This window comes from Hemiscyllium ocellatum, chromosome 29, assembly GCF_020745735.1.
Source record: "Hemiscyllium ocellatum isolate sHemOce1 chromosome 29, sHemOce1.pat.X.cur, whole genome shotgun sequence".
In the NCBI taxonomy this organism is placed as follows: domain Eukaryota; kingdom Metazoa; phylum Chordata; class Chondrichthyes; order Orectolobiformes; family Hemiscylliidae; genus Hemiscyllium; species Hemiscyllium ocellatum.
This window is the reverse complement of record NC_083429.1, coordinates 15,471,033-15,492,375: the sequence shown is the minus strand read 5'-3', so window position 1 is coordinate 15,492,375 and position 21,343 is coordinate 15,471,033. Positions and strand designations below refer to the sequence as shown.

General features: G+C 40.4%; 1 protein-coding gene across 3 annotated transcripts in view; it reads left to right on the top strand.

Moving 5' to 3' along the window:
- Positions 1-21,343, top strand: part of aplp2 (amyloid beta (A4) precursor-like protein 2) — a 208,939-nt gene that overhangs the window by 98,312 nt on the left and 89,284 nt on the right. For 2 of the 3 annotated variants that reach the window (XM_060846945.1, XM_060846944.1), the window contains exons 6-7: positions 3,700-3,860; positions 15,678-15,845. In XM_060846945.1, the coding sequence (XP_060702928.1) occupies positions 3,700-3,860; positions 15,678-15,845 (329 nt within the window). The remainder of the gene's footprint in view (positions 1-3,699; positions 3,861-15,677; positions 15,846-21,343) is intronic. The other variant, XM_060846946.1, reaches the window with a different exon arrangement.

The following is a 21,343-nucleotide window of genomic DNA, read 5'->3' as shown; positions in this document are numbered from 1 at the left end:
TGTGAACATCCCCCTCTAACCTTAAATGCATGACTCCTAGACATTTCAGCTCTTGGGGAAAAAAAGATTCTGACAGTCAACCCTATCTATGCATTTCATAATTTTATAGAAAACAACCCAATTTTTTCTAATCCAGGCAGCATCCTAGTCAACCTCTTCTGCATCCTCTCCAAAGCTGCCATATCCTCCTCCTAACGTGGCGATCAGAATTGAACGCAATATTGTATGGTCTAATGAAAGTCTTATAAAGCTGCAACATGACATCGTGACTCTTGCACTCAATTCCCTGACCAATGAAGGCAAGCATACCACATACTTTTACCACTTGATTTATTTGCATTGCCATTTTCAGGGACTTGATCCATCTATGTATCAGTGCTGTTGAGGGCCCAGGCACTAACAGTATACTTTTTCTTAGCATTTGATCTTCCAAAGTGCAGCACCACATACCCAGATTAAACTCCAACTGCTTTTTCTCTGCCCATATCTGCAACTGATTTATGTCCTGATAACAGTCTTCTACACTGTCCACAACTCTTCTGATCTTTGTGTCATCTGCAAACTCATTAATCCACACATCTACATTTTTATCTAAGTCATTTATCACAAGCAGCAGAGGTCCCAGCATGGATCCCTGTGGACCGTCCTTCGTCACGGACCTCTAGCCAGAAACCCTCTGTCTTGTATGAGCAAGCCACTTCTCAATCCACGCAGCCACATCACTGTAGGTCCAGTGCATCTTAATCTTCTGGATGAGTCTACCATGAGGAACTTGCATAACAGCTTCACTAATGTCCATGTAGACTGCATTGCTCTACTCTTGTCGATCATCACCTTCACCTCCTCAAAGTTCAAACAAGTTAGCAAGATGTGTCCTGCCCAGCAGAAAGTCATTCTGAATGTCCAAATGCAAGTAAATCCTATCCCTAAGATTTCTGTCCAATAGTTTCCCAACCACTGATGTGCCAACATAGTAGCTTGCTCCACACTAATCTCTCTATCCTCCATATCCTTTTCCAGGGTGAAAACTAATGCAGAGTACTCGTTTAGGATCTTGCTGACATTCTCTGTTTCTAAGCACAAGTTCCCTCCTTTATCCTTGAGTGGCCCTACCTTGTCCCTAGTTATCCTCTTGTTTTTAATGCTTTGAGATTCTGTTTAACCCTATTTGTCATGGTCATTTGCTGGCCCTTCTTGCTCTCCTTAATTCCCTGCTTGAGTTCTTTCTTGTTTTCTTTGTTTCTCACCTACCTTGTCAGATTTTAGCTTCTTGAACTCTTACGTACACTTTTTTTAACTTTTGACTAAATTCACAACCTCCCTTGTTATCCAAGGGTCCCATGCCTTGCCACGCTTGTTCTTCCGCTTAACTGGACCATACTGATCCTGAACCTTGATCAGTAGGTCCTTTAACAACAGCCAAGTTTCACACAAACTTGCCTCCAAACCAACGGAAAAATTCCAGACCAAACGAAGTATTACATAGAAGAGCTGAAAGACTGTAACAGCACAGCTTCCATTTCTTGGAGCACAAACTAACATATGTTGTAAGCCCAGCAGTGTGATCAGATTTAATACTGTTCTGATGAGGATCAGATGCCCATTGACTTGGACCATCGACCTAATAATTTTTTTGATAACCAAACATGGTCTTGTATGGTGAATACTGATGTAGACTAGCAGTTTAAACCCTTTACCTTATACCACATAATATGCAGTCCAACTGAATCTTCACTGAAAAAGCTACTACAGTCCTTAACAGCTGCTTGATTGCTAACATGATTGAACGGGCTACAACAGATACTTAATGTATCACGAATTGCAAAAAGCTTGCATACAAGTTCAGGTAATAGGGAAGTCAGTTGTAATGTTGGCCACTATTTCAAAGGAAATGGAGTATAAAAAGAGGGAGGCCTTGCTAAAATTATACAAGGCCCCTAGTCAGACCACATCTGGAATACAATGAACAGTTTTGGTCTCCTTATTTAACAAAAGATATACTGGCATTGGAGGCATAACCAGTGAAGGTTCTCAAGGTTAATCTTATAGAATCATAGAACCCCTATAGTGCAGAAGCAGGACATTCAGCCCATCCAGTCCACACCAACCCTCTGAACAGCATTCCACATTGACTATGCCCTACTTTATCCCTGTAACCATGAACCCTGTATTTCCCATGGCTAGTCCACCAGTCTGCACACACTAGACAATAGATCTAGCAGCATCTGTGGAGAGAAAGCAGAATATCTTCTTTGGGGCCAGAGACCTTTCTTCAGAACTGAACTCATTTGTTCTCTCCACAGATGCTGCCAGACATGCTGAGTTTTTCCAGTACTTCGTTTTGGCTGTAGAGACTGGGATGTAGAGGATGTGCAAGGTTAGAATGGTTAATTTTTAATCACTAAAGAAATCAAGAGTTATGGAGAAAAGCCAGGAAAGTCGAGTTGAAAATTATCAGATTAGCTATGATCTCATTTATTGGCTGGACAGACTCGATTGGCCAAATGGCTTACTTCTGCAACTTACTTGATGATCATAGAATCCCTATTGTGTGGAAGCAGGCTGTTTGGCTCATCAACTGCACACTGATTCTCTGAAGAGCATCTCATCCAGTCCCAGGATGGATGTATTGTCCCAGTTGGACTGGTGTCTCTCTTTATCTGTATGTTTGGATTCCAGTGATTGTTGGTCATATCTTTTGGTGACTAGTTGGTGCTCATGCATCCTGGTGGCTAGTGTGTATCCAGACATGCAGACCAAGAGGGACCCAGTCAACTTGGATACTACATCCATCCTGGGACAAGCCGAACTCTAGAGGCCTAGCATTCAAACCGGAGCTCCATTAACAAACATAGATTTGGGCCTCATTTAGTAACCTGTCCAAAACAGAACTGGAAATGTTATCACCCACCACAGCAAACCAAGACCCATAAATAGCAAGTGGGACAATGCTTCATCGGAGACTCACTGATGTTGCCTAGTGTGGTGACAAAGAACAAATCCACCAGCTCAAGACAGCAAACTGACAACCTGAGTCTATCAAATATGGCATGCCCATATCGCACAGGTACCAGAAGTTGACAAAACGTCAAAAATGTCCTAATGGTTTGCATTCCATTACTCTCAATCTTGGCAACTGTTCCTTGGCCAAACTCTGTTTTCTTCTCTTCCCCCTGGCACCCACACCTGTTAAGAATCTCTGTTAAGTTATGCTATTCACTTATCAAGTGCCTTATTGTTAAAATATCTATCTCACAACATATCAAATTGGAGTACAGTGTTATATATTGTATAGGTAGTAGTTTTCTGCAGCAGTCAAGTTGCATACTAGCCATTGGTGGAGATCATCATCTCGTATGGAAAAAGGATCTTTCTGAGATTGATTTTGTTTTTGAAATTTTGTGGAGTAAGGAATGGGAAAACTGGGATGGAGATTGAGCAGTTTATCTCTGTTCTGGGACTCCAGTCCTTTGTCCTTGTGTAGATGTGACAATTGCATTAATCTGGCAATTTTTGAGTTAAAATCTGTTAGGCAGTGTCCTATGGGTAGCAGCATTGTTTCATTGAAATTGTTCCCTTGGTTTGTTGAAAGCTGTCAATTTTGAGATGTGTAAATACGGTTGAATAAGTAATCTCTCAATGCTAATATTTTCTAATGGGGGAGACATCCTTTTAACGTTTCAATGCTTAATTCTTTAGCAAAGAGGAGTCTGCTGAAGTTGAGAAAATGGCTTTTGAGGAGGAGGAAAATGATGACCTGAATTATGTCTACTCTGAAGAAGATGAGTACAATGAAGATTGGGAGGAGGAAAGCAGTGAGGAGGAACTGTACAAAAAAGACGTTGTCAGTGATGTGAAAGGTAATTGATTACTCATTGTGTAATAAAATATATTTAGGGAAGGCTGAAATGTTTGCATTGGTAGACATGTAAATGCAGTTGGATCAAAATGTAAAATAGGTGCTTATGTGCCGTCCAGTACAATTTGCACCTATTAAAAAAAATTAACAAACGGAGGAAACCCGATTCTTTGCAATTTCTACTCTTTTTCAGTGGATATGTTATGCATGTGCGAGCGAGAAAGGTCAAGATAAACTGTGGTTCTGATTACTCCAATACATCTTTGATATTTGTATCATGTGTCAATCTCACCACAACTCCCTTTCAGTCTATATCTAAGTGAATAACGTATACGGTGAACAGAAGGGAACTTCGTGGAGCGTTGAATGTTTTCAATTAGTTTACTTTTACTTTACATGGTAATCTCATCCTCAGTTATAGACTTCTAAAACTGGCATAAATTTTGAATGTAGGTTTGCTCGCTGAGCTGGAAGGTTCATTTTCAGACGTTTAAGCACTGTACAAGATAACATCTTCAGTGGACCTCCAGGCGAAGCACTGCTGATAATTCCTGCATTCTATTTATATGTTTGGGTTTCTTTGGGTTGGTGACATCATTTCCTGGGGCGATGTCATTTCCTGTGATATAGTTTCCTGTTATTTTTCTCAGGGGGTGGTAGATGGAGATCTAACTGATGTGTTTGTTGATAGAGTTTTGGTTGGAATGCCATGCTTCTAGGAATTCTTGTGTGTGTCTTGGTTTGGCTTGTTCTAGAATTGATGTTGAAGTGGTGTCCGAGAATTGAAGACCTCCCTCCACCCTGTCAAACTCAGAATCAATCTTCTTGTTATCTGCTGACTTAAGTTATCATGTTCTCTTCCCCCCCCCCCCCCCCCCCCACGTTATCATCTACATCATTTATATATATTGTGAGCAATAAGTGACCCAGCACTGACGACTTTGGTATGCCAGGGTTGCTTACCTTGAGTCAAGCAAACTGCCTTCTACCACTGTCCTTTGTCACCTTCCTCTAAGCCAGTTTTGTATGCAGCATGCCAGGTTATGCTTGGGATTAGGATTGCTGAACTCAAAAGGCAGCGGGTGGTAGGTGTTAGTGTCTTTTGTTCTAGGTGTTGAATTTAGTTGGTGTAAATAGTGCTTGGTCTGGTAATGGCTCTTTCAGTCACTAGGAATTTTCTGGGTGTGGAAGAAGTAACTTTGTGAGTTTTACAAAAGGTGAACAAGGAAAAGCTGCTGAAATTGCAATCAAGCTGGAATTGGAGCTGTCTCTTCCGTGATGAAAGGAGAGATTTTACAGTAATAATCAGCATTTAAATTTGCTGGCAACACCATCAGTTTCTTTGGAGATGGTCAAAATACAATTGACAATGAAGCAGCTTGAGTTGGAGACAAAAGAAAGAGGAAAAGAAATGAAAGGCCCTAGCAAAACAAAGGAAAGGACAGAATTACTTTAGCAGGACAACAGTGAGAGAAAAGGAAGAAAGAGAGGGAGGTTAAACTTCATAAATTGGCACTTAGACTGAAAAAAGACTGCTTCAAAGAATGGCGATGAAGGCTGAAGGTAAGTTTCTGAAGGAAGCGAGTAGCCAAAGATCTGGCGGCGATCTGTTTAAATCTGTTCAAACATTGCCTATATTTAATAAGGAGGGTGTGGAAGCCTTTTTTATGTCTTATTTGAAAAGCTTGCTAAACAAATGCAGTGACCGTATGCTTTTGTTGATACAACCAAAAAATTGATATACAGGGAGATCTGGGGGTTTAGGTCCATTGTATTCTGAATTTGGCAATGTCAGTTGATAGGGTGGTCAAAAAGGCATATGGCATGTTTTCTTTCATTGGATGGGGTATTGCGCACAAGAGTTGACAAGTAATGTTGAAGTTGTATAAGACTTTGGTTCAGCCACATTTGGAATACTATGTACAATTCTGGTTGCCACATTACTAAAAGGATGTGGATGCATTGGAGAGGGTGCAAAGGAGGTTCACCAGGATGTTACCTGGTATGGCAGGTGCTAGCTATGAAGACAGGTTGAGTAGATTAGGATTATTTTTATTAGAAAGATGGAGGTTTGGGGTGGGACATGATTGAAGTCTACAAACTCATGAGAGGTATGGACAGGAAGAGTGGGGGACAATTACTAGGGGCCATGAGTTCAAGGTGACGGGGAAAGGGTTAAGGGAGATATGTGTGGAAAGTTCTGTATGCAAGAAGTGATAGGTGCCTGGAATGCATTACCAATGGAGGTAGTAGAGGCAGGTATGATACCCTCCAAGTGCAGGCTTGGAGGGCTGAAGTGCCTGTTCATGTGCTGTAATTTTCTTTTGGTCTTTGTTTTTGCATCAGTATCAGAGGAGGGATCTGGGTCATATGAAGAGGTGAAGAAAGCCATCTTAATTGTCTATGAGCTTGTGCTAGAAGCTTACAGATGTTTCAGGAATCTAAGGAGGGCCCCCAGGCAAACCTACAAAAAGTTTCAAAGGATCAAACAAAGTAATTTTGGTAGGTGGATAAGGGCATTAGAAAGAGAACAAACCTTTGACACTCGTAGAGAGATGATTATTTTGGAGGAGTTCAAAAATTCACTTCCTGAGGTAGTGAGAACTCGTGGAAGAGCAGAGAGTTAAAACGGCATGATTTGCAGCTGAAATGGCTGTTGGTTATGAGTTTATTCACAAATCCAAGTTTGGTTCCATAATCAATTCCAATCCATGAGGGATAGAAATTGGGGAAAAGAAGAATTCTCACATGGAAAGGGAAACATAGATTTTGGTGAAGATCATAAGAATAACTTTGCTCAGGGTAAAAAGGAAACCCTTGAAGGAGAAAGAAAAATTGAAAAGCTCCAGTCACCCAAGGTGGGAATTGAACCTGGGTCCCTGCTGCTGTAAGGCAGCAGTGCTAACCACTGAGCCACTGCACTGCCATTTGAGAGCATACAAGATCCTCACACAATCTTTGATGTTGAAAGATGAGATATGAACCTCTGAAGGACTATTGCCAAGAGAAGTTCTAGTAATGGGAAATCATGGTGGGACAAGAATGAAATGAGAGTGTCCAGTGAAGAGTGGAGAAGTCATGATAGGAGTACTGGACAGATTCTCAGCTCCAGAAATATAATTTGTCCTTGGTAATAATGTAACTGGATCACAAGTGGGAGTGCTGCCTACTGTGGTTGAAAAGACTGGAAACTCAGGCAACTGAAATTACAGGAAGCTTATCCTGACTATGGTAACAAGGTCACAAAGAGATCAAAGAAGACAGGTAGGAAAGTTGAAATGGAATTATCAGAATTCCTATTTGATCAAATGGTTGAAACAACTAGGAGCAAATGGATGACAAAGTGGAAATTTTTAGTTCAAAAGAATTAACTGAGTTACAGCAGAGAGATGAGAAATTAAAGCAATTGTATCACAAGGTATACACAGAAAAAGAATCTGAATGTGTCCCAGAATGCTACTGTCTTAAAAATGATATCTTAATGAGGAAATGGAGACCATCACACATTCATGCAGATGAGAAATGGGCAGCAGTTCATCAAGATGTTGTGAAACTTGAAAGGGTTCAGGAAAGATTTACAAGAATATTGCCAGGGTTGGAGGGTCTGAGCTACAAGGAGAGGCTGAACAGACTAGGGCTGTTTTCCTTGGAGCGTCGGAGGCTGAGGGTGACCTTTATAGAGGTTTACAAAATTATGAGGGGCATGGATAGGATAAATAGACAAAGTCTTTTCCCTGGGGTCGGGAAGTCCAGAACTAAAGGGCATAGGTTTAGGGTGAGAGGGGAAAGATATACAAGAGACCTAAGAGGCAACTTTTTCACGCAGAGGGTAGTACGTTTATGGAAAGAGCTGCCAGAGGGAAATGCTGGAGGCTGGTACAATTGCAACATTTAAGAGGCATTTGGGTGGGTATATGAATAGGAAGGGTTTGGAGGGATATGGGCCGGGTGCTGGCAGGTGGGACTAGAATGGGTTGGGATATCTGGTCAGCATGGACGGGTTGGACCGAAGGGTCTGTTTCCATGCTATATATCTCTATGACTCTATAAGTCGTATTGCCATTGAGTTATAGAAAGTTGTTGAGGATAGCACACGAGCTACCCGTAGTGGGTTATTTAGGGGTAAGAAAAACCCAAAATATAAAAACATCTTTACTGGTCTGGACTGCACAAGGATGTAGTTGAATTTTGCCAGACATGCCATATATGTCAAGTAATTGGAAACCTATAGGCAGTAATAAAATCTGCACCTTTCATACCTATTCCTGCATTTGAGGAACCTTTTGCAAGAGTCTTAACTGAATGAGTAGGTCACCTACCTAAAGCAAAGAGTGGGGATCATTATTTGTAAATTATTTCCAGAGGCTGTTCCATTTCGCAATATCACAGCTAAAAGGGTTGTTGAGGAATTACTCAAATTTTTCACTAGATAAGCACTACCCACAATCAGATCGAAGGTCAAACTTGACATCATAACTATTCAAGGGATTATGGATATCTCAGGAATAAAATGAGTCAAATCTACTGCCTACCATCCAGAGTTGCAGGGAGTGCTTGAAAGATGGCATCAGACATTAAAGACCTTGTTGAGGGCTTATAGTTCAGACTTCCCAGATGATTGGGACAAAGGAATTCTGTTTGTACTTTTTGCCATTGGAGAAGCACCAAATGAATCAACCAAATTATTCAGGTTGAGTTAGGTTTTGGGCGTGAAGTGAGAGGATGGCTAAAATTGATTAAATAGAAATTGATAAGTCAGAATTCAGCGAGCACATATTTGGACTTTGTGTCAAATTTTTGAGAATGAATAAATAAAGGAGGGAAATTGGCTAGACAGCATTTGAAAGTATCACAGTATACAATGAAACAGGAAGCAGACAAGTCAAAAACCCATAATTTTGCTATTGGAGATAAGGTGTTAGTGTTACTTACAGTGATAGGTGAACCTTGAAAAGCAAGGTTTAGTGGACCTTATCAAGTCGAAAGGAAAGTGAGTGAGGTGAACTCTATGATCAGGACTCCAGACAGAGAGAAATCTGAGTGTATCATATGAATATGCTCAAAAGGTATTTTGACAAGGAAGGAAAGCCAAAGGAAACTGTGTTATTGGTTACAATACAGAGGGAAGAACCAAGTTCAGAGATTCTGAATTGGACATTTCTCAAATGAAATTGGTCAGTGAGGAAATTGTCCAAAATTGGGATAAATTGCTGAGTTACCTTCCAGAGGAAAATCAAAATGACCTGAAAGAGTTATTGCAGTCGCATGGGAAGATATGTGGATATAAACTGGGATATACTAACCTAGTTATGCATGATGTAGATATAGGAAATGCTGTTCTGGTTAAGCAACATCTTTACAGGCATAACCCTCTAAAGTTGGCACGGTTTCAAAAGGAGATTGAATGCGTGCTCCAAGATAACACAATTGAAATGAGTTACAATGACTGGAGCTCACCCATAGTAAATATACCAAAACTAGATGGTACCCAGTGGTTATGTGTGCATTATTACAAAGTTGGTGCAGTTATAAAGACTGATGCATATCCAATTCCACATTTGTGTTGAAAAGGTGGGACACGCATCTTATTTTTCGAAGTTGGACTTGCTCAGAGGATACTGGAAGCTACTTTTGACCGAAAGAACACAGACAATATTGACTTTCGTAACATATCAGTTTAAAGTCATGCTGTTTGGTGTGAAAGATTCGCCAGCACATTGCAAAGACTAACCAATAAGGTCATTGCCCAATTACTCATTTGTGTAGTTTATATTGATGACCTGGTGATTTGTAGTCACACAGGGAAGGAGTATTTGCCACATTTATGAAAATTGTTCGATCAGGGGCACCTTGGTGAATTTGCCAAAGCCCAAGTCACCTTCCTGGTCCATGTTATTGGACATGGACAAATGGCCCCACAAAATATAAAAGCAAAAGTAATTGGAGAGTTTCCCTTACCATTCACAAAAAGCGCAGTACTGCGATTCCTGGGATTGAGTGGGTCTTATCAGAAATTCAGACCAAATTTTAGCAGTTTGGCTGCTTCACTCCCAGAATTACTAAAGAAAGGCAAGGAGTTTTAGTGGACAATGGACTGTCAGAAGGTATTTGGCGGTCTGAAAGCTGTGTAATCCACTGTTGCAGTGTTAGCCACACCTAATTATGAAGAGTCATTCAAGGTAGCTATCAATCAGAGTTATGTGGGTGTCGGTTCTGTGCTCTTGTAGGAAGACGGCGAGAAGATAGAAAAACCCATCGATAATTTTCTCCAGGAACTTGAACATTCATCAGAAATATTCGGCAGTTGAGAAGGCAGCTTTGAGCTTAGTGTTGGCGTTACAACATTTAAACATTTATGTTGCCAGTCACGTGTCTGAAACAATCATATGCACTGATCGTAACCCAAGTTTATGGAGAAATTTAAGGACAAAAATTCCAGACTGTTTAGATGGAGCTTCTTGTCACCACCATTCAATTTGAAAATTGTGCATGTGGCAGGACAAGAAAATGTGATTGCTGACACATTATCAAGAATTGGATGAGAAATGGAGGCATTTGATGGCAGGAGTAAACGAACTGAAATAGAATGTGGTATTACATGTTTACATATTTATAGTCAATGTAATGTATATGTGTATTGTAGTGTACTGACAATTTAAAGGTTTTTGAAATAAAGCCATCTTTGGTATTGATAGGTTTTCTTTAAGGGGAACATATGACTGTGCTGCTGTTTTAACAAGATTAGTCTGACCTTATTTTTTTTTCTTCAGAAGTATCATAAAGGCAAAGGTTCCGATATGTCTGGAAATATCTATTGAAAAGCTTTTAAGTGTTTTTTTTAAACATTTGAACAATGAAAGAGGAGTGGCCTGTTCCCCCAGTTCAAGGGTTTGGTTTGGTTTGGTTTGATTTGGTTTTAGCAAGTTGTTTTGTTTTCACCTGCTGGTCACATTTTAACTGGGAACCCAGAGCAGCAGTTCTATGTTAATCCTCTCTATCTGACATCTCTCTCGGAAGAACCTGTATTTAATTTTTACCTTTATTTTTTGCCAAGGGAATGTTTATAGGGATGTTACAAGTCTTTGGTACAGCACCATTATTTAGTTGTGATAGAGTCGATTTGGGTTTTCAGATAGGTTATGCTATTCTAAATTCAGTTGTTTTTTTATTTAGTATTTCATTAGTCTGTAAATAAATTCTATTTTGTTTAAAACCAAGTGGTTGGGCCAGCTGCATCATTCCTGGAATATCCACTTTACCCCTCAAGACAACTAGAAAAGTTAAGGCCTGGGTCGTTTGTTGTGGTTCCACATTCCCAGAAACAACTCCAAAGATCCAAGAATTGAAAACTGTCCATCCTGCACTATCTCTTGAACCATGAATTCATCTTTCTATTCTCCTGTTTTTGTACTTGCTGGCACATGGTATCATGCATAATTCTGAGATTGCAACTTTTGAGGTGTTGCATTTTAGTCTACTGCTTAGCTACCTGAACTCTTGATGCAAAACCCCATCCCTTGAACTCTCTATTACCAATGTGCACCATAGCCTTAATCTTATCACCCTCTCCCTTCAGGATGCTGTGCAGCCAGTTGATGACATCCTGGCATCAGGGCGATAACACATTATCCTGGAGTCACATTGGCGGCCATAAGAAACATTTCCTGTTCCCCAAACTAATGAATCCCCCATCACTATTACTCCTGCTTTCTTATTCATTCCTCCTTGTATAGTCAGGCTGCTTGTGGTGCCAGATACCTGGTTCTGTCCGCAATCCTTCGAGGAATCAGTGCTCTCATAAGCTTCCAAAATGGAAAACGGTTTTGTGAACGGGACTCCAGGGGTCTCATGTACTATCTGCCTGTTTCTCTTTGCCTGATGGTCACTCATTCCCTTCTTGCCTTCAGATCCCTCAGCTGTGATGTGACCACTCCTCTGAGCCTGCTATCCATGTAAATCTCAGTCTCACATGGTGTGCCCCAGTATCTCAGACTTTTTTTCACTTATTAATTCATTCACAGGATGAGGACATCACTGACCATGCAGTTATTTGTTGCCATCCTTCATTGTCCAGAGGGCAGTCAAAAGTCAACCACATTGCTGTGGGTCATGTAAGCCAAACAAGGTATACACAGCAATCAAACTACTGTTCAGGCTTTGAAACCTGGAGCTTACGCTCCGCAGTTTTTTTTTGAGGTTGAGGCAGAAAATTCCAGCTCACTCCTTTGGAAGTAAGCTGTGCAAACTTAATGCCTACAGTCAAAGGTGCTGTAGCAAAACTAAAGCACCTGAGGCCAGGAACATGTACAAGCTCTGTGTGTGCCCCAGCCTCAGTGCTCTGTTTCCTGATCATGGTGACTCTGTCTTCAATGGACAAAGTCTTTTTTGAAATTTACCAATGTCTTCATATTTTCTGAATGAGATTTAATGATAACAGTCTTAGACAATACATCGAACTGACCGATAGGCACAAGTTAATTCTACTTGTCAGTGTCTTTAATTCTAAGCTTAGATTAGATTTCTGTTAATAAAAAACATTTGAGGTTACACTCCATTGCACAAGTTGAAGAGAATTTGGGTGCCATTCAGAGTTTTAGAGTTTCTGTATGTGGAATCTGTGGGACTGTTCCTGATCCATGTACAGTGATTTCAGTTGATGAAATGCTTAGTTTGTATCAACTGAATGTTAAAGAAGAATGATGCACATACTCACCAGCTAAAGATTTGTTTCCTTGGTTAAATCTAGAATGGTTTTCATGGAATAAATTTAGAAACATTGGGTGATTTAGGTTAAATGTGCAATTGTAGATAATTGCATCAATGTTCAGGCCTTTAATTGAAAATGCATATTGTAAAAAAAGTTAGTTGTATAATACTATATCTGGTTCATGGGGTCAGGATCTGTATACGTGACTTTGGTCCTCTGTTGGCTTCTGAGTTCATTGTGACATCTTGCGTAATATATCCTGGCTGTTCTCTCTCTCTGTTTCCTGTTGGATGTCTGTGGGTCATTTTGATGACCTGAAGGGTCATGATGTTGCCTGTCAGCGCTCTTTCTTCTCTAACCAAACTGTTTCCACACTCTGGTTTCCTGAAGAAAAATCATCTGTCTCTCTTGTGCTAAATGTTATCTACTTTGCAGAACCACTTGCCTAGTTCTGCCTGTGTCATTGGCACACACATGGACCATGTAAACTGTATCGCCCCTGTCCCATGGGCTCGCGCTGTCCTCGGTCAGAGCTGTCTGTGGAGTCAAGCTGTCCTTGGTCAGTGCTGTCTGCGAGGTCATTCTGTCTTTGATTACTTCTCTCTCTGTGGGGTCAAGCATGACCTTTGTCAGTGCTCTCTGTGGATTGTCCAGTGAACAATTGGGAATACAGATAGTTTTTGTGGTGTTTTTTTGGGAATGAGGTAGGTTGTGCACCCAGGGCCCAAATGGGTGTGGTCAAATGCAGGCTGGATGATGTGGATGTTTGTAACCTAGAAACTAACCTATAAAACATAGTTTTTGCACTTTTAATTGTTTAATCTGTTGTCTAGAATTGCTAACAATTAACAAACCAATTTGACTATTAATATTCCTGGCCTTTGTTCTAGTTTGCCTGTATCGTTGTTTGTTTTTAATCTGAGAATTAATCTGCATGTGAGTTACTTTTCACATCTTAATCATGAGGCAATAATGGGTTTCTGAGTAGGATTTTTTGATGCAATGAACTAGTATGGTTCATACTTGACCCTGATCTCTGTTTCCAGAAGTCTTAGACATTCCGACTTCTTCATTCTTCCCTTGCCCTGCTCTTTTTTATTTCCATTTGATCTGTATCCCACCTGATTTGATTTATTACTGTCATGTGTACCAAGGTACAGTGAAAAGTGTTGTCTTACCCACTTTACAGGCAGAGCATACTGAACAAGTGCATCAGGGTCACAGGACAGAGTGCAGGATACAATGGTACAGCTGGTGAGAAAGGCAGGGGGTGGGGTATAGTTAATCTGTAGAATTTATTGCTGCAGAGAGCTGTGAAGGCCAAGTCATTTCAAGTATTTAAGACAGAGATAGGCTTTTGTTCAAAGGAATCAAGGGTTACGGTTAGAAGGCAAGGGAGTGGGGTTTAGAAACATATCAGCCTTGATTGGATGGCATAGCAGACTTTATAGATCATATCGTCTAATTCTGCCCCTATACCTATGGTATGAAATATGGAAGTTAACTGTTAATTGATAGTTGCTATCAGAATTTTACATTTTAATCTGTTCAATTTGTCATGGTTCATGTCTGCTTCATCTGCTTTATCCAAAACCCTTGATAATATGGTTGATTTTGAAATCCTTGCTTACCTTTGCTGAAATTCCAAGTTTGAAGCCTTCCAGTGGGCTATCTGCTCTTGCCGGAAAACTTAAACAACCCTTATCTCATAAATGACTTCCTGCATGACTGTGATCATAATGCATGTCTGATGTCCAATGATTGATGACCTAACTTTCTTCCAACAAAATAGTGGAAAGCTTGAAAATAATGCTTGGTTCTTGCTGTTTCAATAGTTGTGAACAGCCAGTACCACATGGATCTAGAAGTGGTGCTATTCTAGAATAGGGTCCGGAGCAACCCACCTGGTGGTTCTATCAGAACACACAAAAACACGGACTGATTGTACAGAATGTATGTCCCTTTTTATGTGGTGTGGTTTTGTTTCAATCAACAGAAATACATTTCTGGACCAACCCTTTGTCACATCTGAGTCTCCCAGCCATTCTAGCTCTATTTATACCCTGGCCCTAGTTCCCCAGTCCTCCTCCTATTGGAAACAACCTTTAATTGAGGGGAAAAGTTTCCACTATGCTACTGATTATAAGATCTGTGCCATTTTCTTCCACTGATTGCATCCCTCTCCCTGGAAATAGACTGAGGCTGAACAGGACTGTTTACAAAATTGGAGACATATTTATCAAATGGCTTGCTTTCAGTCACAGAGCAGCTTTGTCATTTCAACTTCCACTTGTCCATGTCCTAGATCTTTCCAAGTGCAGTGCACTTATCGAACTCCTCACCTATTTGGCTCCTGATTTGACAACAATTTAGTTTTAAATCCCTCCAAAGTCTTGCTGTTTCCGATTGTAGTAACTATAATGATTTGGGTGTCTTATGTTTCCACGATTTTAATCCCATTATTATTGGCAGGTGTGCCTTCAGCTGTTCAGATTTTGAACTCTGCAATTTGTTTTTAAAAATTATTTACCCTCCTGTCTTGCTCATTCCTTAAGCTCTTTCAAACCTGTACTAGTACCAGTTTCCAATTCTGAAGTGCCTTGGGACATTTTACTGTGTAAAGATGCTGTGGGAATTCAAGTTCTTGATGATAAGAGACCTGTGAAAAATGTTGTTACAGAGTACATTGGTTCAGAGCTGCCATAACTTACTTGTACAGGGCCAAGATTTGAGTTGACCATGAGGTAAAAGACACAATGGGATGCTTGCGTTTTCTGCTTCAGTCACCATGAGTTTGTGTGAGCTTCTGTATTAAGATTGCAAATTTCTTTGAAATAACCATCAAAGGTTAAACAGTTTACTGCAACTACTATGGTTTCAGAGCAGCGTGCTAATTTGTGCTAGCTGCATCTGAATGAGTGTGAATATTGCACTGTACTTTGTTAAATTTGCTCCTGAGACATGGTCTTTAATGATCTGCTTTCCCAAGGTTGTTACTGTGTTCTTTGTTATTTAACTTAGTGTGCCTCATTGCTTTGCCTGTAGAATTTGTCCCAGGATTAGTCTGCCTATAAGTCCTCTCTGATGCTGTGTCCTATCTCCTCCACACAGTTGTCTGCTCTCAGGAGGCTGTGACTGGTCCCTGTCGGGCCATGATGCCTCGCTGGTATTTCAACGTCAACGAGAAGAAATGTTTTCGGTTCACCTATGGAGGTTGTGGAGGCAACAGAAACAATTTTGAGTCCGAGGAATACTGTATGGCTGTATGTAAACAAATGAGTAAGTCAGCTTCTTGCTGCAGCAGCCTACCTGCTTAGTATCGCTCTTTCCTGACCAATCAACCAGTTTACCTTGTACCTCACTAGTCCTTGTGATTTAAAAGTCTAGAGTGTGGTGCTGGAAAAGCACAGCAGGTCAGGCAGCATCTGAAGAGCAGAAAAATCGACTTTTCATTCCTGATGAATGGCTTTTGCCTGAAATGTCAATATTCCTGCTGCTCGAATGCAGCCTGACCTGCTGTGCTTTTCCAGCACTACACTTTCGATTCTAATCTCCAGCATCTGCAGTACTCTTTGCCTAGTGATATAAAACTTTAATTCTCCGTCTTGGGCTTTGCTGTCACCCTTTTGTAGGTCTGCATCCTTCCAGATCTGAAACCCCTGGTGATAATTTCCTTGGGCAATTTTCACACCTTTCCTATGATGCCTTTCTGTCATTCAGTCTATGTATGTAATCAGCTTTGCTGTCAAGTGTTATGTCTGATCAACAACTTTTGAAAATCCAAGGTAAGTGTGGAGAGGCATATGTTGTTCTGAGTCAGTGTAAAAATATGCAGTTGTCCTTCTGGGTGGAAAATTCACAGTATGTGGAGCTCGAGCTCCTTGTTCAAGTTTCAGGTATTTGATATGATTTTAAACTTTAATTATTTGCCAAGATAGAACGTAACAGTTTCATATCCTTCAGCTTTCACTCACTATAGCCTGTCTTATTTCTTCTATTTTATCAGTGCCTACAGGATATGATTCACCACTGACACCAAGTCTGAGCAGAGTATTTTGGTTGACGTGAGAGGTGTTATTTACTGATTCAGCTGCCTGCCAGTGTATATCTTTTTCGTTTCGTCTCGTCTCCATCAAGTTTTCTCCTTTTCTGACGTGATACCTGGGGAAACTGCTGATGTTTATTGTTATCTTATAAGCCAACCCTTATCATGTCTTGCATTGAGCATTGAAATTGCCCATCATTGAGCTCAATTTGCAGGTCACAGGTTAGGATGTAACAATCAGCATTTCAAGCCTATATTTCCCCTTTCATGAATCTGATCAATGTGGCAAATCTACGAGTTGAGCTAAAAGTGTAGATGGAACCTAATTTGTATGATGTAACTGGATAAATTCACTGAGCCGTTTATTGGACAGCAGAGGACAAAATTCCCCCACCCTGGATTCGACTTGAGATTTTTTCTGAAGGAAACCTTTTGATTTCAGGGGCTGTTTTTGATTTTCAGTGGCTCCTTTCTCATTCTCATTTGCTCATGAATTCATTGATTCACTCAATTAATGTTGCCTTCTGTATTTGTGCTGATCTACTAATTTCTTAGAAGAATTATAATGGGTGGCATGATGGCTCGGTGATTAGCACTGCTGCCTCCATGCAAGGGACCTTGTTTCGATTCTACCATCAGGTGACTGTCGTGTTTGTGTATTCTCCATGTCTGCATGGTTTTCTTCCCAAAGTCCAAAGATGTGTAGGTTAAGTGGATTGGCCATGCTAAATTGTCCAGAGTATCCAGGGATGTGCAAGCTAGGTGGACTAGCCATGGGAAATGCAGGGTTGGGTCTGGGTGGGATGGTCTTTGGAGTGTTGGTGTACACTCAATGGACCAAATGGCCTGCTTCCACACTGGAGGGATTCTGTGATTCTATTAATTCATCAATATCCTCAATTATCACTTCTGTTATTTAAAGCCATAAAACACAAAGAAAACATTAATCTCACAGATCCCACAGGCTTTAAATTGGCAAAAGTTAGAAGCAAGAGTCTGTTTTTGAAAATAGTCAGCATGACTTTGTCGAGAAGAGCTTATCTCACAAATTTTATTGAGTTTCTTATTGAAGAATTGACAAAGATAATTGATGAAAGTAGGGCAGTGAATGTTGCCTACGTGGACTTCAGTAAAGCATTTGACAAGGTTCCTCGTGGTAGGCTGGTCCAGAAGATTAAGACACATAGGATCCATAGTAACTTGTCAAGATAGATCTAAAATTGGCTTAGTCATAGACAATGGAGGTAAGTTGTGGAGGGGTGTTGTTTTCAGAGCCTGATTTGCCCTGTCACACTCATATATTTTGAGTGCTGCTGTATGCTTCTTGTTTAGTCAATACTGGTGGCAATCACTGAAAAGGCGAAACTCTTGCCCAGGTCAGAGGAATTTTCTTGAGAGCTCATTCATCAAGTCTGCTCCCACAACCCTCTTTGTAGTGAGTTCCAAGATATGAATTTTTTTTTAAAAGTGCTCTTCATTACAGTTCCGTGCTTTTTTTTATCAAATTCTTCAATCAGTGTCTTTGCAGTCCTTGTACCATCAGCTGATAGAATGTTTATTTTGCTAACTTTATCAAACCTTGTCACAATTTTGTAATCATTATTCAATATCCCTTCAATCTTCTGGGCACCAAGGAAAAGAAAATGTGATGACAGAATTGGATATAATTCTCTTGTTGAGGTGCAACAAAGCTTTATTTGTGAAACGTGCCAACTTTTATACTCAGTGCCTCTATTTGTAATGCCCAAGATCCTCTGTACTTTGCTAAGTTGCCCTCAATTTGCCTTTGCACTTTGAAGATTGATGTATGCAAGCATCCAGATTCATGGTCCTTGCACATTCTTTCCAACTATACCATGAGGCTATAACTGCAAGGCACTGTTGAAATCCAGTTCTGGCAGTTTAAGAAATTGAATTCGGGTTTTAAAAAATTCTGATAATAAACAGTAATCAAAGGTATTGTTATTCAGGAAAAGAAACCCATTCTTGGTTGATTTGGCTACTTGTTTCTACATTCCTAGTTGATTCTTCATTGCCCTCTGAAGAACAAGTCAGTTAGCTGTGTTCTCTACTTCAACAAAAAGGCCTACCATCATCATGTCGACCATTTAGGGCTGGTCTATAAAGACTGGCTTTGCCATGTGGAGCCAACATCCTAAGTTTTATTTCACTGGATAATATATCGTGTACACTGTTAACAATTTTACAACTGTGCTGAATATTTTCTCAAGTTTAGCATCATTCTTACTAGTGAATGACACCTCCAGTAACAACAGCAACTTATCTTGACTGCAAGTATCCAAGTAGATAAAGCTATGACCTAGTGCTTTAACAGTGAGAATTTGCATGTATTTGGCATTGTCGTCTCTGGGATTCACAAGAGCATAATTCGTTTGTTCTCGAAGGTAGGCTAATGACGAATACTTGAATGACAAGGACATTTTTGACAGAATTTCCCTATTACTATGTCCCACATCAAAAATAATGAAGTATGATGACTTTGCCCTTGTCACAGTTGAGGTTTTGTAATATTGTTTCAAGACTTCCTTTAAATAAAGGGGATTATAGGACTTGGTCTGAACTCTTTTCAACAACAGGCCTGGGTGAGATGGCTATTAAAGATTATGGAGTTATTACTCCCAAGCCAAAATGGGAACTAGATGGAGTTGGTGACATTGGACCCCAGCAGGCTTAAGGATGTGTCTGGACTGCAGGTATCATCATGTCCATGCACAGTGGCATGTGCATACCACCCTACCTTACTTTCATAGAGTAATTGAGTCATACAGCATAGAAGTAGGCTCTATAGCCCACCATGTGTATGCCAGTTAACAAACACAAAGCTGCACTAATCCCATTTATATGCACTTGGTCCATAATTTATTATGCCCTGGCATTTTTAAGTGCTCATACAGATGCTGTTTAAATGTTGAGAGTACCTGCTTCGACCACCCCCTCAGTAAGCATGTTTGATATTTCTACCACTTGGGTGAAAAAATGTTTCCTCTGATCCCCTCTGAACCACTTACTCCTCTCCCTTTAAACTCATGCCCTCTGATCTTAGACATGTTGCCCATGGGGAAAAGATTCTCAGTCTACCCTTTTTATGCCTGTCATAATTTATGTGTATCTCAGTTGGATCCCCCCTCAGTTTCCTGTGCTCCAGGGAAAACAACCCCTCATACTCTTCTCATAACTGAAGTTATCCATCCCAGGCAACATCCCAGTGAAGCAAAAATAAAAATCCAAAGAACTATGGATGCTGTAAATCAGGAACAAAAATAGAGATCGCTGGAAAAGTTGAACAGATTTGGCAGCATCTGTGGAGAGAAATCAGAATTAATGTTCCGGGTCGAGTGACCTTTCCTCAGAATGTCCTGGTGAATCTCCTTTGCATCCTCTCCAGTGCAGTCATATCCTTCTGATAGTATGGCGACCAAAGCTGCACACCGTATTCCATTTGTAACCTAACCAATGCTCTATAAGGTGCAAGTAGACTTCCCTGCTCCTATATTCTGTGCCCCTAGTCATGAAAGCAAGCATTCCATATTAGAGATCTACTGACTTGTACACCGAGATCCCTTTATTCTGCAGTACTGCTGAGGGATGTTCATTGATCTTTTCCTTAATGGACCTTCCAAATTACATCAGCTCCTGAACATCAACAACATCACCAATTTTTGTGTCATCTGCAAACTTACTAATTATGCCTTCTACGTTCAAATCTAAATCATTAATAACAAGCAGAGATCTCTGTAGTACGTTACTGGTCACGACTTTACAATCTCAAAAATAACCCTGCACTGTCACCCTTTGTCTCCTGTGTGTAGCCAGTTTTTGACCCAATTTGCCAACTTGCCTTGGAGCTTTTGGGTCAGCTTCCCATGTGGATCCTTATCAAAGGCCTCACTGAAGCCACATCAACTGCACAACCCTTAGCAATATATTTTGTCCCCTTTCAAAAAAACTCAAATAAATTAGTCAGATAGGTTCTCTTTCCAACAAATCCATGCTTATCCCAGTTCAATCCCTGCCTTTCCAAGAAAGTCAAAGAATTGCAGATGCTGGAAATCAGAAACAAAAACTTCAGTTGCTGGAAAAAGTGAACAGGTCTGACAGCATCTGTGGAGAAAAAGAGAGTTAAAATGTTAGATCTAGTGATCCTTCTTCAGAAATGTTCTGAAGAAAGATCACTGGACACAACATTAAATCTGTTTTCTCACCACAAATGCTGCTAGATTTGCTGTGTTTCCAGCAATTGCTGTTCTTGTTACCTATTGTTCCAATTGTTGATTAATCCAGTCCCTCAGAATTTTTTCAAATAAGTTACTTACCACTGACGTCAGACTAATGGTCCGTAATTACCTGGCCTATCCATGTTGCTATCTTGAACAAAATATCTCTGTCGGGGCCCCAGCAATCATCTTTTCCTTCCATAACAGCCTGGAATACCTTTCATCAGGTCCTGGGGATTTATGCACCTTAATGCCCACTAAAACATCTTATACCTCCTCCATTTTAATCTTAACACACTTCAGAACCTCACCATCATAATTAAAATCTCCTGTTACTATGTTTCTCCTATGTTGATCAGAAATACTCATTTAAAATCTTATCCACATTCTCTCGCTCCACACTCAAATTGCCCCTTTGTTCTCTCATAGTCCCCATTCTATTCCTGATGATCCTCTTGCTCTTCATATAAAATGCCTTGGGGTTCACCCTAATCTTA